Source organism: Salmo salar, chromosome 12, assembly GCF_965601325.2.
Source record: "Salmo salar chromosome 12, fSalSal1, whole genome shotgun sequence".
NCBI classification, from domain to species: Eukaryota; Metazoa; Chordata; class Actinopteri; order Salmoniformes; family Salmonidae; genus Salmo; species Salmo salar.
Genome location: NC_138302.1, coordinates 9,166,522 through 9,184,316, shown reverse-complemented (window position 1 = coordinate 9,184,316; position 17,795 = coordinate 9,166,522). Strand labels below are relative to the sequence as shown.

The window sequence follows — 17,795 nt, the reverse complement described above, 5'->3', positions numbered from 1 at the left end:
AAATTGCAATAAGTGGTTCTGTTAAATTGAATTTAAAATCAGAAGGCACTGCTAGATTTCTGGATTGGGCTGCGCTCAGAGTATCCTGCCTTGGCAAATCGAGCTGTTAAGACACTGATGCCCTTTGCAACCACGTACCTATGTGAGAGTGGATTCTCAGCCCTCACTAGCATGAAAACTAAATACAGGCACAAACTGTGTGGAAAATGATTTAAGACTGAGACTCTCCAATACAACCCAACATTGCAGAGTTATGTGCATCCACTCAAGAACACCCTTCTCATTAACCTGTGGTGAGTTATTCAGTTTGATGAACAAATCATATTTTATATGTAAGATGGTTAAATAAAGAAATGATTGATTATTGTTATATTATTACTTGTGCCCTGGTCCTATAAGAGCTATTTGTCACTTTCCACAAGCCGGGTTGTAAAAAAAATAAAACACACTCATTCTTTAAAAAAATGTACTGTATAGTGTGTGGCAGGCTTACAATAATGGCAAAAAACAACATTTGAGAGTGACCCTGCAGCTGGAGGTTGAATGTTTGATAGGGTACGGGACTATAAAAAGTTTGGGAACCACTGCCCTAGACCCACTCCAGTTTGCATACCGCCCCAACAGATCCACAGATGACGCAATCTCTATTGCACTCCACACTGCCCTTTCCCACCTGGACAAAAGGAACACCTATGTGAGAATGCCATTCATTGACTACAGCTCAGCGTTCAACACCATAGTGCCCACGAAGCTCATCACTAAGCTAATGACCCTGGGGCTAAACACCTCCCTCTGCAACTGTATCCTGGACTTACTGACGGGCCACCCCCAGGTGGTAAGGGCAGGCAACAACACGTCTGCCACGCTGATCCTCAACACTGTATCACAGAAAGAACAATGAGACAGATATTTCACTGCATGTATAAATATGAAGCATCTGCTAAGTACACACCCTCATGGGGTGTGTACTTAGTTCCCTCCTGTACTCCCTGGCCAAATACAACTCCACCAAGTTTGCTGACGACAACAGTGGTAGGCCTGATCACCGACAACGATGAGACAGCCTATAGGGAGGTGGTCAGAGAACTGGCAGTGTGGTGCCAGGACAACCTCTCCCTCAATGTGAGCAAGACAAAGGAGCTGATCGTGGACTACAGGAAAAGGTGGGTCGAACAGGCCCCCCATTAACATCAATGGGGCTGTAGTGGAGCGGGTCGAGAGCTTCAAGTTCCTTGGTGTCCACATCACCAATGAACTATCATGGTCCAAACACACCAAGACAGTCACGAAGAGGGCACAACCAAACCTTTTCCCCCTCAGTAGACTGAAAAGATTTGGCATGGGTCACCAGATCCTCAAAAAGTTCTACAGCTGCACCAGAGAGCATCCTGACCGGTTGCATCACCGCCTGGTATGGTAATCGCTCGGGATCTGACCGTAAGGCACGACAGAGGGTAGTGCGTACGGCCCAGTACATCACTGGGGCCAAGCTTCCTGCAATCCAGGACCTATATACTAGGCGGTGTCAGAGGAAAGACTTCTCTGCTTCTACCCCCAAGCCATAAGACCGCTGAACAATTAATCAAATGGCCACCGGACTATTACATTGTTCGGGTAGATTAGGGCCTAATGAATTTATTTCAATTTACCGATTTTCTTATATGAACTCTAACTCAGTAATATCTTAGGAAATGTTGCATGTTGCGTTAATAATTCCCCCCCCCCCAGTATAAATACAAAATGCAAGCAGAAATAAACATTCATCAGTTATAAGGTCCTCAAATCAGCTTCATGAATTGCCCATAGCGGCATCAAAACATCAAATTTAACAACATTTTGAAGATCGTTTTCTTGCACCTTATTTGTGGAACAAAAAGCTGATGTACCTAACTCAGTAGAGACCAAAGGCGTTTCCAGAGTGAACCATCCCAGAGACCGGGTGTGGTAAACAGGTTAGGTACTGTGAGACTTTTTGTAAAAGGGCTTTATAAATGAAAACAAAGCAATTTATTTACCTACGTGACAAAGGGCCAACCAACTTGCTGGTAGAGAATGCAGTGATGAGTACTGAAACTGTTTGCCGTAATAAAGAGCAATGCGCTATGATAAACTGCATCTAACGGCTTTAATGAAGTGGCAGCTTCATATACAGCCCATTCGGAAAGTATTCCGACCCCTTCACTTTTTCCACATTTTGTTACATTCCAGTCTTATTCTAAAATGGATAAAATAGGTTTTTTTCATTGTCACTCTACACACAATATCCCATAATGACAAAGCAAAAAAAGGTTTTTAGAAATTTAAGCAAATTTATTTAAAAAACATTTACATAAGTATTCAGACCCTTTACTCAGTACTTTGTTGAAGCACCTTTGGCAGCGATTACAGCCTCCAGCCTTCTTGGGTATGAAGCTACAAGCTTGGCACACCTGTATTTGGGGAATTTCTCCCATTCTTCTCTGCAGATCCTCTCAAGCTCTGCCAGGTTGGATGGGGAGCGTCGCTGCACAGCTATTTTCAGGTCTCTCCAGAGATTTTCGATCGGGTTCAAGTCCGGGCTCTGGTTGGGCCACTCAAGGACATTCAGAGACTTGTTCCGAAGCCACTCCTGGGTTGTCTTTGCTGTGTGCTTAGGGTCGTTGTCCTGTTGGAAGGTGAACCTTTGACCCAGCCTAAGGTCCTGAGCACTCTGGAGCAGGTTTTCATCAAGGATCTCTCTGTACTTTTCTCCGTTCATCTCTCCCTCGATCCTGACTAGTCTCCCAGTCCCTGCAGCTGAAAAACATCCCCACAGCATGATGCTGCCACCACCATGCTTCACCATAGGGGTGGTGATGTGACGCTTGGCATTCAGGCCAAAGAGTTCAATCTTGGTTTCATCAGACCAGAGAATCTTGTTTCTCGTGGTCTGAGAGTCCTTTAGGTGCCTTTTGGCAAACTCCAAGCGGGCTGTCATGTTCCTTTTACTGAGGAGTGGCTTCCGTCTGGCCACTCTACCATAAAGGCCTGATTGGTGGAGTGCTGCAGAGATGGGAGAACCTTCAAGAAGGACAACCATCTCCACAGAGGAACTCTGGAGCTTTGTCAGAGTGACCATCGGGTTCTTGGTCACCTCCCTGACCAAGGCCCTTCTGCTCAGTTTGGTCGGGCGGCCAGCTCTAGGAAGAGTCTTGGTGGTTCCAAACTTCTTCCATTTAAGAATGATGGAGGCCACTGTGTTCTTGGGGACCTTCAATGCTGCAGAAATTTTTTGGTACCCTTCCCCAGATCTGTGCCTCGACACAATCCTGTCTCGGAGCTCTACAGACAATTCCTTCGACCTCACGCCTCGCTTTTTGCTCTGACATGCACTGTCTACTACACCACTTTTGTCCCCCTTATCCTCAACTTCTTTCTTTTCTCCCTCATCCTCTTGGACAATTACATTGGAAGTACAGGCAGGCTTCCCTCCAATGGAAATTCTCTCATGACTTTTAAGACTTCTTAGCTGAGTGAATCCCTCCCCACACAGAGAGCAATGGTAAGGCTTCTCCCCTGTATGTACTCTTTTATGTGTAAGGCTTCCAGAATGATTGAAGCTCTTCCCACATTTGGTGCAGTGGTAAGGCTTCTCTCCACTATGTACTATCTCATGCCTTGTGAGGTTGACTTTTACACTGAAACTCTTCCCACATGTGGCACTGTAGAATGGTTTCTCTCCAGTGTGTACACACTGGTGGTTCTTTAGATTACCTGAGGAACTGAAACTCTTTCCACATTGAGGGCAGGGATAACTCCCACGACTAGGTAGTCTTGATGAACGTGGGTCAACTACAACACTATTTTCCTCCTCTTCCCTCTTTTCCTTATCAATTTCCTTCTCATCATCCTCCTCCTCCTCCTCCTCCTCTTTGACAATCACATTGAAAGTACAGGTAGGCTTCTTTCCACTGTGTGATTTCTTATGAGTTTTCAGGTCTCCTGCTCGACTGAAACACTTCCCACAAAGAGAGCAATGGTAAGGTTTCTCCCATGTATGTAGCCGCTGATGTTTCTTAAGGCTTCCTGAATGATTGAAGCTCTTCCCACATTGGGTGCAGTGGTAAGGCTTCTCTCCACTATGTACTCTCTCGTGTCTCTTAAGGTTTACTTTCTCACTGAAACTCTTCCCACATGCTGAGCAGTCAAAAGGTTTCTCTCCAGTGTGTACTCTTTGATGATTCTTTAGATTAATTGAGGAACTGAAACACTTTCCACATTGAGGACAGGGGTAACTCCCACAACCAGGTAGTATTAATGCTGTGGAAATGGGCTTGTTGACTGAGTCTGGGTTGGGGCGCTCTCCTGTAAGAATATTAACAGATATAGGGTAAGAAACAGACAAACAAAGTGCAGGATTCAGTCATTAGAATTAACAGAGTATTGAAGTAAATACTTTGCAATGGGCTTGTTGCATTACACATAGATAATGACATTGTCAAAATGGTATGTAGTCATTTTTGTTTTGGCACTCGCCTCACCTCTTACACATACTGAGGGGTATACTACAAACCAGAATCAATGAGTTAGCCAGCTAACTTGCCTAAATATTCAGAAATAACTTTTTTTTAAAGATATGATTGGCATGGTCTAATTGACTTAACCAAAAACATATCTAAGTTCACATTTCTTAATGAACCAGAAAATCAATAGCTATTTTGGGTCGTTCAACTCTCTGAACCAAAGAGGATGTTAGCCTGAATTTACCTGAGTCAACTGAGTCCCTGTCATCCTCTCGCTCTTCCTCCTCCCCCTCGTTGATTTCTCTGTCCTCTTCCTCCTCTTTGACAATCACATTGAGTTCCACTGTTTGATTGCAGTCACCCAGCTTCACTGACAGCAACTCTGGACCCCGCTGTGAGCTTCTCTGGGCTGGAACACCACAACCAGAACCTGGTTCAGACATGGTAGGCTGGGTAGATCTAACAAAAAGAGGAGACCGAAAGAGTTCAGTGTGAGACTTTCAAACCTAGATCGTGGTATAGCTCTGGAAAAGACAAAAATGTATCTAAGCTAGCTAACCACATATGCCGTCCAACAGGAACACTTTTTCCATAACAAAAAAAGAATTGGTGACAAGTGCACTGTAAAATGATTTAATCCGACTTTAGGCACACTAGATACAGATAAAACCACCTCTTCCGAGCAAATGTAAGTTAAAAGGACTCCAGAGGAAGTTGCCACCACTATTTTGACATAATTCCACTGAAAAACATGCCCACAGCATGATGCTGTCACCACGCTTCCCCGTAGGGATGGTACTGGCCAGGTGATGAGCGGTGGCTAGTTTCCTCCCGACATGACGCTTGGCATTCAGGCCAAATAGTTTAATTTTGGTTTCATCAGACCAGCCAATCTGGTATGGTCAGAGTCCTTTAGGTGCCTTTTGGCAAACTCCAAGCGGACTGTCATGTGCCTTTTACTGAGGAGTGGCTTCCATCTGGCCACTCTACCATAAAGACTTGATTGGTGGAGTGCTGCAGAGATGGGAGAACCTTAGGGAATGACAACCATCTCCACAGAGGAACTCTGGAGGTCTGTCAGAGTGACCATCGGGTTCTTGGTCACCTCCCTGACCAAGGCCCTTCTCCCATGATTGCTCAGTTTGGCCGAGCGGCCAGCTCTAGGTTGAGTCTTGGTGGTTCCAATCTTCTTCCATTTAAGAATGATGGAGGCCACTGTGTTCTTGGGGTCCTTCAATGCTGCAGAAATGTTTTGGTACCCTTCCCCAGATCTGTGACTCAACACAATCCTGTCTCGGCGCTCTACAGACAATTCCTTTAACCTCATGGCTTGGTTTTTGCTCTGACATGCACTGTCAACTGTGGGAGCTTATAAAGACTGGTGTGTGTCTTTCCAAATCACGTCCAATCAATTGAATTTACCACAGGTGGACTCCAATCATGTTTTAGAAACATCAAGCATGATTAATGGAATCAGGATGCACTTCAGCTCAATTTCTAGTCTCATAGGAAAGGGTCTGAATACTTAATTTCACTAGGATAGGGGGCAGCATTCGTAATTTTGGATGAAAAGCGTGCCCAAACTAAACTGCCTGCAACTCAGGCCCAGAAGCTAGGATATGCATATAATTGGTAGATTTGGATAGAAAACTCTAAAGTTTCCAAAACTGTTAAAATAATGTCTGTGTATAACAGAACTCATATGGCAGGCGAAAACCTGAGAAAAATCCAACCAGGAAGTGGGAATTCTAAAGTTTGTAGTTTTTTAAGTGAATGCCTGTCCAGTATCCTGTGTCTGTGGGATCAGATTGCACTTCCTAAGGCTTCCAGTAGATGTCAACAGTCTTTAGAACGTTGTTTCAGGCTTCTATTGTGAAAGGGGAGAGAATAAGAGCTGTTTCAACAAGTGGTCAAGCTGAAAGACAGTTTAGTCTCGCGCATGAGCGCAACGCTCATTCTCTTTCCTTTCTAATGACAACGGAATTGTCTGGTTGGAATATTATTGAAGATTTATGATAAAAACATCCTAAAGATTGATTATATACATCGTTTGACATGTTTCTACGAACTTTAATGGAACTTTTTAGACTTTTCGTCTGGACTTTGTGCCCGCGCTTTGTGCATTTGGATTACTGGACTAAACGCGCAAGCAAAAAGGAGGTATTTTGACAAAGATTTACTTTGTCGAACAAAACAAACATTTATTGTCTAACATGGAGACCTGGGAGTGCCATCAGATGAAGAGGTAAGTGATTAATTTTAACGCTATTTCTGACACCTCTCCATAGCGGTTATGGGGGGGGGGGGGGCAGTGCCCCTGTGACAACAATTTTGGACCCCTTTGTGGCCCCCCTAAATGTGGAGTATAAAATAAATGTGCAAATCTTTGCCATTGTTCTTTTTTTTTACATCCGTTATTAGACAGTGGCAACGATGATGATTAGGAACATGGTCTTTTGCCTGCAATGCAGTGAAGAAAACGATATGACAACAATAACATCTAATGTAACTGGCCCCTCTAACAGTACAACTGGCCCCAGCTTGCCCCCCCCCCCCCCCCCAGTTGAAATGGTCTAGAACCGCCACTGCACCTCTCCTAACATAATCGCATGGTGTGCTTTCGCCCTAAAGCCTTTTTGAAATCGGACACAGCGGCTGGATTAACAAGAGGTTTATCTTTAATCCTATGTATAACACTTGTATCTTTCATCAATGTTCATGAGTATTTCTGTTATTTGATGTGGCTCTCTGCAATTTCATCGGATGTTTGTTTGAGACAATGCATTTCTGAACATAACACCGCAATTTCAAATTAGGTTTTTGGAGATAAAGATGAACTTTATCGAACAAAACACATTTGTCTAACATGGAGTCCTGGGAGTGCCATCCGGTGAAGATCAAAGGTTAGTGATTAATTGTAACGCTATTTCTGACTTTTGTGACACCTCTCCTTCTTTGGAAAATGGCTGTATGGTTTTCTGTGGCTAGGCGCTGACCTAAAATAAATCGCATGGTGTGCTTTCGCCGTAAAGCCTTTTTGAAAATAAGACACTGTGGCTGGATTAACAAGAAGTTTCTTTAAAATGGTGTATAATACTTGTATGTTTGAGGAATTTTAATAGTGAGATTTCTGTTTGAATTTGGCGCCCTGCAATTTCACTGGCTGTTGGCGAGGTGGGAAGCTCACGTCCCGAACGATTCCAGAGAGGTTAAGTAAATAAGGTATTTGTTTTATTTTTAATAAATTGGCAAAAAGTATTTGATCCATTTTAGAATGAGGCTGTAACAAAATGTGGAAAAAGTCGAGGGGTCTGAATAATTTGGGAATGCACGGTACCTCATGGTGTACAAGACTCCTGTCTGATTCGCACCTGTCTGAGTGGACAATTCCATTGTGGTTCGCAAACTTTTTATAGTCCCGTACCCCTTCAAACATTCATCCTCCAACTGCGTACCCCCTCTAGCACCAGGGTCAGCGCACTCTCAAAATGTTTTTTGACATCATTGTAAGCCTGCCACACACACAATACATTTTTTTTAAACATAAGAATGAATCCGTTGTCGTCACAACCCGGCTCGTGGGAAGTGACAAAGAGCTCTTATAGGACCAGGGCATAAATAATAAACAATAATTTTGCTCTTTATTTAACCATCTTACATATAAAACCTTAATCGTTAAGGAGAAGGGTGTGCTTGAAATGATGCACATAACTCTGCAATGTTGGGTTGTATTGGAGAGTCTCAGTCTTAAATCATTTTCCACGCACAGTTTGTGCCTGTATTTAGTTCTTATGCTAGTGAGGGCCGAGAATCCACTCTCACATAGGTACGTGGTTGCAAAGGGCATCAGTGTCTTAACAGCGCGATTTGCCAAGAGCCCCATAAACGTAACAAACATATACCAGGAGCTGTGCCACGCCCGCTGACTCATCCAGCTGTAACGCATATAATTCACTGGCTTATATGCGAAGCAGTAATTGTTTCAAAACATCTCCTGCCATGTCACTGATGCGTCGTGAAACAGTGTTGTTTGATGGAGGCATTGTCTGTATAGTTTTTTGGGGCCTTTTCCCCCAGCATTGTCTCTACAATAGTATGGGGCTTGTCTGTCCTAGCCACTCGGTAGCTCACCATGTAAGACGCTTCTAGACCCTTCTTATTAATGGTATCTGTTGCTTTTATACATGTCTTACTACTCAAAAATTGTCTTTGTTCTCACAAAAAAACTCCTGTGGCTTATTTTTCAAGTTGTCATGTTTCATTTTTATATATCTGCGCAAGAGTGAAGGTTTCCCGCTAGAGTGTAACGGTTAACCTGTTAGGGCTAGGGGGCAGTATTTGCACGGCTGGATAAAAAAAATGTACCCGATTTAAACTGGTTACTAATCCTACCCAGTAACTAGAATATGCATATACTTATTATATATGGATAGAAAACACTCTAAAGTTTCTAAAACTGTTTGAATGGTGTCTGTGAGTATAACAGAACTCATTTGGCAGGCAAAACCCTGAGACATTTTCTGACAGGAAGTGGATACCTGATGTGTTGTATTACCTTTAAACCTATGCCATTGAAAAACACAGGGGCTGAGGAATATTTTGGCACTTCCTATTGCTTCCACTAGATGTCACCAGCCTTTACAAAGTGTTTTGAGTCTTCTGGAGGGAGATCTGACCGAACAAGAGCCATGGAACGATGATGGCCCATTAGACACCTGGCGCGCGAGTTCATGTTGGGTACCCTCGTTCCAATACGTTATAAAAGAGAATGCATTCGTCCACCTTGAATATTATTCATGTTCTGGTTAAAAAAGGCCCTAATGATTTATGCTATACAACGTTTGACATGTTTGAACGAACGTAAATATATTTTTTCCCCTCGTTCATGACGAGAAGTCCGGCTGGCTTAGATCATGTGCTAACAAGACGGAGATTTTTGGACATAAATGATGAGCTTTTTTGAACAAAACTACATTCGTTATGGACCTGTGATACCTGGAAGTGACATCTGATGAAGAGAATCAAAGGTAATGGATTATTTACATAGTATTTTCGATTTTAGATCTCCCCAACATGACGTCTAGTCTGTATCGCAACGCGTATTTTTCTGGGCGCAGTGCTCAGATTATTGCAAAGTGTGATTTCCCAGTAAGGTTATTTTTAAATCTGGCAAGTTGATTGCGTTCAAGAGATGTAAATCTATAATTCTTTAAATGACAATATAATATTTTACCAATGTTTTCTAATTTTAATTATTTAATTTGTGGTACTGACTTGACTGCCGGTTATTGGAGGGAAACGATTTCCTCAACATCAATGCCATAGTAAAACGCTGTTTTTGGATATAAATATGAACTTGATAGAACTAAAAATGCATGCATTGTCTAACATAATGTCCTAGGAGTGTCATCTGATGGAGATTGTAAAAGGTTAGTGCATCATTTTAGCTGGTTTTATGGTTTTGGTGACCCTGTCTTTGAATTGACAAAACATTACACACAACTCTTGTAAATGTACTGTCCTAACATACTCTAAATTTATGCTTTCGCCGTAAAACCTTTTTGAAATCGTAAAACGTGGTTAGATTAAGGAGATGTTTATCTTTCAAAGGGTGTAAAATAGTTGTATGTTTGAAAAATGTGAATTTTGACATTTATTTGGATTCAAATTTGCCGCTCTTGAAATGCACCTGCTGTTGATGGAGTGCACCACCTAGCCCATAGAGGTTAATGTGATTGGATGTTAATTATTTACCTGTATTTGACAATGTGTTGTTATTTCGCTGAACACTAGATGGTTTAACAACATTTTTGGCAGTGAAATGAGGCTACTCAAACAAGGCTACCCAGCATACAAGTCATTCATGATTTGAAATGCAATCAAGCATTTTAGTTTGTTGAAATAAAATAAAGCGAACCTTGAATAATTAGCTTGAACAATAAATAAATCGTTCCATTTCGGGTAATTGCATTCACAAATGAATGTGACTTTTCTTTGCTGTAATAAAGGCTTGACAAAAAAAAACTAAAAAACATTACAGGACTCTGGTACGCTTATAATGTATTGTGTTGTTAACATTGTTCCAAACGGTCAGAAAAATGGTATTGTAACCTATACAGCACCTGTTTGGCATGACATAATATGCACGCAATGCTTGCTCCTTACCTTCTTTTCCTTGATCTCCAGTATTTTCCACAACCAGTCACATTTATTCCACACATCTGACTTCCCCTTTACCTCCTGAGCAACCAGTAAACATCCTCTGCATCCATTTTTTGCGGTTATGGTTTTTGGAGTTTGTTATAAACCAATTTATTTTTGTGACTATGATATGCGATAGGTCAGGCCCTATTGGTCACGTGCATGCGATGCATATGTCTCACATAAAGAGAGCAAAGGTTGAGGGAATAGGGAATGTTTTTCCTAAACAAATGAGGGATTTGGTAACATTACCGTTCAGTCAGAATTGGCTAAAATGGTGGTGCAGCTTAAGCAACACGGACAGCACGATAAACACTATGTTCTGTGGTGGTCACTGCAGCAGGGAGGAGAGACAACGGCTGCTAGTCAGAGTCAGTTGCAGTCTTTTTTTCTTTTTTAAAACACTGTACAGCAAGTCTGAGCCCAGCCCGCCACAATCAAATCTATTGCTGGTTGGACTCCCACTAGTAATTTGTGTGTCTTAACTATTTAATCAAAACAGTGTGCTTAAAGCATCAGACAAACTAAATGAATATAGTTGATTTGATTAAAACACATAGGATGTGTCTATACATGGAAAAGTTAAAAGAACAGACAACTCTGGGTCGACCAAGACTTTTACTTTAATTTGTTATTTTAGTCGGAGACAGTCCTAAATTTCAGTTGGGTCACATTTTTGTTTTATGAAGTTATTTCCTTTGAGTCTTAGTTCTTTAGGCTTTATTATTTAGGCCACTATTCAACATGCGGTTTGTTTCGCTCTTTCTTCCACACAGTGTTGCCAACAATTTCAGTGAGAATCGCTATTGGTCCCCGATGTAGCATTTTTACACTCTCCCCTTGTGCTTCTCTGCTTGTGTGCGCCGTTGCTGTTACTGTCACACAGACAGCATTTGCAGCAGAATTGAGTGGGAGAAGTCGCTAAACGCTATCAAAACTAGGGATGCACGATATAAAAATAGGTAGGCATATCGGAATCAGCCGATATTAGCTAAAAATGCCAGCCTCGGCCCGATGTCTAGTTTAACGCCAATGTGCAAAACCGATGTCAAAGCTGTCCATACCTATATAACGTAGGTAGATGACGTAATGACGCCACAACAAATATAGCGCTACACGTGCAACACAGCATTCCTAACCTAGCCCACAATGTCTGCTGTGTGGATGGAGCAGTCAACAAGTCCAGCAGTCATTTGAAAAGAGTAAGAACATTTCAGCGAGACAACTCAGACTAAATCCATTAACAGCCAGATAATGGAATTCACTGCCCTTAACAATCAACCGTTCTCTGTCGTGGATGATCTAGGCTTTCCCCGACTGCTCAAGCACCGGTACACTACTACCAAGTAGGCGCTATTTTTCAGATGTTGCCCTACCGGAGTATTGTTGAAACACACTTCCATGAACTACTTGCTATGGGCATCACTGCTATTTGCTTCACGACTGACATTTGGACCAGCGATGAGCATTCCGAGTCTTACAGCAAAGTGGGTCGACAAGGATTTTGTACTGAGGAAAGCCGTATTGCATGCTCAAAAATGTGCTGGTTCTCATGCCTGCTCAACAAAAATGCCAACAGACTGTCGGGTTAACATGGAAAAGTACTCTACTAGAGGCTGTGAACAAGCGATTCGGTGGCATTCTCTGAGCCTCTTTACTGTGTCGCCACCATGCTCGATGCTAGGTATAAGGACCGCTACTACTTCGATACAGACAAGAAACAGGGTTTACGTGAAATGTTAGACACAGCTGGACAAGATGGAAATGGACACAGTGACAGTGCGCACCGAGGAAGAGAAGCCACGGACAGACAGAGCTGAAACTTCACTGCTTGACATGTATGATGAAATACATGGTTGAGACGTAACAACGAAACAGCACAAGTGAAAGAAATAGGTTTTGATTATGTTTTACTGTTAACTTCTTTGGGATAGGGGGCAGTATTTTCACGGCCGGATAAAAAAACGTACCCGATTTAATCTGGTTACTACTCCTGCCCAGAAACGAGAATATGCATATAATTAGTAGATTTGGATAGAAAACACTCTAAAGTTTCTAAAACTGTTTGAATGGTGTCTGTAAGTATAACAGAACTCATATGGCAGGCCAAAACCTGAGAAGATTCCATACAGGAAGTGCCCTGTCTGACAATTTGTTGTCCTTCTGTTGCATCTCTATCGAAAATACAGCATCTGTGCTGTAACGTGACATTTTCTAAGGCTTCCATTGGCTCTCTAAAGCCGCCAGAAAGTGGAATGGGGTGTCTGCTGTCTCTGGGCAAAGGACAGCAGCAGAATTTGTAAGTGGTCAGCCTTGGGACAGTGAGACTGAGATGCACGGTCACGAGACTACTCCATTTTTTTCTTTCAGCCTTTGAATGAATACAACGTTGCCCAGTTGGAATATTATCTCTATTTTACGAGAAAAATAGCATAACATTTGATTTTAAACAGCGTTTGACATGCTTCTAAGTACGGTAATGGAATATTTTGAATTTTTTTGTCACGAAATGCGCTTGCACGTCACCCTTCGGAAAGTGACCTGAACGCACGAACAAAACGGAGCTATTTGAATACAACTATGGATTATTTGGAACCAAAACAACATTTGTTGTTGAAGTAGAAGTCCTGGGAGTGCATTCTGACGAAGAACAGCAAAGGTAATCCAATTTTTCTAATAGTAATTCTGAGTTTAGTGAGCCCCAAACTTGGTGGGTGTCAAAATAGCTAGCCGTGATGGCCGAGCTATGTACTCAGAATATTGCAAAATGAATATTGCAAAATGTGATAGACAAACTCTTCCGTTTTGTATGCTATGGACTTTAGTTTGTAGGCTGGACCCTGGTTTTATGAACACACAATCGATTATGTACAGTGCAATATTTATGTCCAATATGAAACAAGTGGATTTAAACTGATTGGCGTCTCTTTAATATTAACTCAGAATAAAATTTCTATAGTTCATTTTTACAAGTTGTGTTTGAGCTGCAAAAGTCAAATTGAAAACAATATTGGTATTGTTGAATTCGATTTTCATAATAGCAAGCTAGGACTGGTGGTTTGGTTAGCTAAACTAGCAAGTCTGTTTGGTTACCACAGCAACTACTGTAGCCATCTAGTAAACTTGCTAGCTACTTTAGTGGATGTTAAAACATTTCTACCTGCAAATGTGTTAAATTATAGCCATGGTATAAAAAGGGATAATCAACGCAGGGCTCTATGCGTTCTCTGGAAAATAGGTCAGTTTTATCAGTTCTACTCCACTAGCGCGTCATGGAAAACACCTTCCACGTCATTCATTATTTTCCATAGAAAACAACCCTCGTTGATCATCCCTTAAGTACACCGCAGGTATGATAAGACCAATATTTTTACTGGGGTAATTACTTTGGTAACCAGTTTATAATAGCATATGGCACCTCGGGAGTTTGTGGTGTTTTTTTAACCTAGGCAAGTCAGTTAAGAACAAATTCTTATTTACAATGACAACCTACACCGGCCAAACCCGGATGACGCTGGGCCAATTGTGCGCCGCCCTATGGGACACCCAAACACGGACGATTGTGATACAGCTGGATTCTAAACCAGGGTGTCTTTAGTGACGCGTCTAGCACTGAGATGCAGTGCCTTAGACCGCGGCACCACGCAGGAGCCCATGACCAATAAACCACGGCTAAGGGCTGTGTCCAGGTAGTTGTGCACAACTTCAGGAGTTGGAGTCGACTCTGACTCCCTGTGGTTGGAGTCGACTCTGACTCGACTCCCAAAACACACTGAAATGGATACGCACACACCACCTCCTTACTGCAGTCCTACTAGGAAGACTACATTTGCGTTCTAGAGGACTGACATGAGCATCATACCGCCATTTGCTCATCAACGCAGCCTATAAAAAGCCTAGGTGATGTGTAGGACTAGAATATTTCACTGATATATCTGCCGTGCCTAGACGGATCCCATGGGATGAATATAATCCCAGCCCCCGTCGCCGCAGGCGGCCTTTTGATAGGCCGTCATTGTAAATAAGAATTTGTTCTTAACCAACTTGCTTAGTTAAAGCACTCTACGCTGATAAGACTATTTTCCATGTTACAGCTCTATTCTGACAGGTATTACTAGAGATGAGCGTTTTCTAATTAGTATCCCAGCATGTGCGTTATTCCAGAGGACTATTCACATAGGATTAGTCTTTCCAAACTACCCCTGCAATTCTAATATATATTTTTTATTTTTAACATTGGAGTTATGACGGAAGCCTTATTGCAGGCGTGAAGATAATTCAATGTCACGTCTAGACGATAACAGGCTACACTGATAACTCGTGCTTGGCTCCCAAATGTATAGGTCTCCCCATAATATTTACAATTGATGAAATGTGATCCTATTCATTATTGTAGCTGATTCCATGGTCGACGTCCTTCCTAATAACAACGCCCCCAATCCTGCTGACTCCAGTTGCTGAACCATATTTGCACTTGACTGGGTTTATGGATGACAAGTGAACTTTAGCGGGGGATGCTGCTTTGAGATCTATCGCCTAGGACAGGGCTCTCCAACCCTGTTCGTGTCGAGCTACCCTCCTGTAGGTTTTCGCTTCAACCCTAATGTAGCGCATGTGATCCAATAATTATCTGCTTGATAAGCTGGATCAGGATAGTTACAATTGGGGTTGGAGCAAAAAACCTACAGAAAGGTAGCTCTCCAGGAACAGGGTTGAGAGCCCTGACCTAGGACATCAACAGACAGCCAGGGTTTCATTAAATAAGCTATAGGCAATACTTCTTTATTGCATATTTACGGCTAATTAAACTGATGCATTTGGCAATGTTCAACGTCAAAACACTGGCACCATGAAGAATAGCTTAACCATAGTCATTGACAGCCTAATATAGACTTTTGGTGAATTTACGATGCATTGCTAGACAGATAACCAAGAAATAGCCTATGCGCACGGTTCTGTCTGCCCCGATCCTCTTTCTAACTCGCTGGCTCCTCTTTCTCTTCACTATGAAAAACGCTAGTGTGTTTTTGGTCTTCGGTCTGCTGTGTGTAGAAGAGCTCAGTCTACTCATCGATAGCCCCTACTTTAGTGAACTTGTGCGAGACATTGCATGCCAAGAAATTGCAAATACAGTACTGCACGGTCGGAACAAGAAGCACAAGCATTTCGCTACACTGGCATTAACATCTGCTAACCATGTGTATGTGAGCAATAAAAAATTGATTTGCGATTGACTACATTTTTTGGATTACCGATGCATGGTTCTGGCTGTGGTTCCTCCCATCTCTTTCTCTCCCCCTCGCTCTTTCTTTGCTGTGAGTTTGTGTTTTCGAAGTAGACTACGGCAAATAGTTTCCTTAGGAATCGACGCTTGACACCCAGAAATGGGAGTCGACAAGGAATAGATTCATTTGGAGTCGACTCCCCACCACTATATCCAGGCACTCCGCGCTGCGCATAAGAACAGCCTTTAGCTGTGGTATACTTGCCATATACCACACCTCCTCTGGCCTTACTGCATAAGTATACATAACGAGACTCTTATTCTGAAAGCTTCCCAAAAAAATCCGTGACCCGGAAGTATTTAATTATTGTTCAAGTCAAGTTGGTCACATACATATAGCAGATGTTATTTTGGGTGTAGCGAAACGCTTGTATGCCTGCTTCACAGCGCCATTATTTTGATAGAAACACGAAAATTGTTACAAATTATGTAGACATTCCTTCTTAAATTTGCTTGAAAACGTTATGGGAAAAGGGTTAGGGATTCGCTGTTTTCATAACCGGTAGCCAGATAGTTTAGCAACGGTTAGTCCAGCCAATGTAGCCACCTACAGTAACGTTAGCTAGACAGATTAACGTTACTGTAGTTATAAAAACATATTTCGTTAAGCTATCTGTGGCTAAACAATGAGCTGGCGGTTAGCGAATTCCTCGCAACAGTCAGTTTACTCACAATTAGACGACAGCTCGCTAACTATGAAGTAAAAGTCACTTCAACCGTTACCCCGAAATGAAGTTAGTTTGTTAGTTAGCTATCGACAAACGGGTTGGACGGGAGATGTGTAGCTAGCTAACTAACGAGTGGCTAACAGCTAGGTAGTTAGCTAGCTGGGATAACAACAAAGCCAGGCCGCGGCAACCACTTGCCGTTTAATCGTGGAATGCGTTAGTTCACAGACCGTCCTACAAGCTCAAGTTTAACATTTTTGAAATTAGCAATAGGTTACCTTGAACTGATTTCCTGTAGCTAATTGTTTAGCCGAGAAGAACTTGATGAAATGGTGAGGTCTAGTTGAGCAAGCGGAAATTCATCCACTTCCCGAGTGAGTTTGGTCTCGATTATGAGATGCTGCAAAAAATGTTCGTGAGCGTCGTATCAGCGTAGTCGTTGTGCATGTGTTGCTGGCCTCTGGCGGAAATACGTTTTCTTCGATATGGTGTAACGGGGTTGGCATCCAATACATGTTACATTACCGCCACCTACTAGATTGGAGTAGAACTTCCTTATACTTTGAAAAAAAATAAAATAAATACCCTACCATATAATACTCACTCACAAAAAATAATATATATATTTTTTAAATAACACCACCCTACTCCACTATTTAAATCTCTTTACTCCTACCTCAGGTCAACAACCTGAAAGGATGGGACACCACCACTTAACACACCCTGTAACTCTTTTGATGTCAAGTCTCACACACCCAAATACCTCTCTGCCAGCTGCCACCACAACTTCAATCTTCTGCGACTTACATTCCATCCCTGCAGTACAGTTGATAACCATGGTAGAGAAATTAACATTAATTTATCTGGCAACAGCTCTGGTGGACATTCCTGCAGTTAGTATGCCAAGTGCACAATCTCTCAAAACTTGAGGCATCTGTGGCATTGTGTTGTGTGACAAAACTACAAATTTTAGAGTGGCCTTTTATGGTCCCCAGCACAAGGTGCACTTGTGTAATGATCATGCTGTTTAATCAGCTTCTTGATATGCCACACCTGTCAATTGGATGGATTATCTTGGCAAAGGAGAAATGTTCCCTAAAAGGGATGTAAACACATTTGTGCACAACATTTTTGAGAAATACGATTTTTGTGCTAATGGAA

The 17,795-nt window shown here is 42.2% G+C and overlaps 1 protein-coding gene across 1 annotated transcript; it reads right to left on the bottom strand.

Annotated features, from left to right (window-relative positions):
* Window positions 1-2,295: 2,295 nt before the first annotated feature.
* Window positions 2,296-17,061, bottom strand: LOC106564035 (uncharacterized). Its single transcript, XM_014130005.3, has 3 exons — window positions 16,913-17,061; window positions 4,726-4,940; window positions 2,296-4,323 (listed from the first exon to the last, which is right to left on the bottom strand). The coding sequence occupies exons 2-3, from the start codon at window positions 4,922-4,924 to the stop codon at window positions 2,351-2,353; spliced, it is 2,172 nt and encodes a 723-aa protein (XP_013985480.3). The 5' UTR covers window positions 4,925-4,940; window positions 16,913-17,061; the 3' UTR covers window positions 2,296-2,350.
* Window positions 17,062-17,795: the final 734 nt, after the last annotated feature.

Excerpts from the sequence above, each read along its gene's own strand:
- LOC106564035 (XM_014130005.3), bottom strand. The coding sequence starts at position 4,924 with ATGTCTGAACCAGGTTCTGGTTGTGGTGTTCCAGCCCAGAGAAGCTCA. Across the intron at positions 4,324-4,725 it reads CAGGGACTCAGTTGACTCAG|GAGAGCGCCCCAACCCAGAC; the intron begins GTAAATTCAGGC and ends ATATTCTTACAG.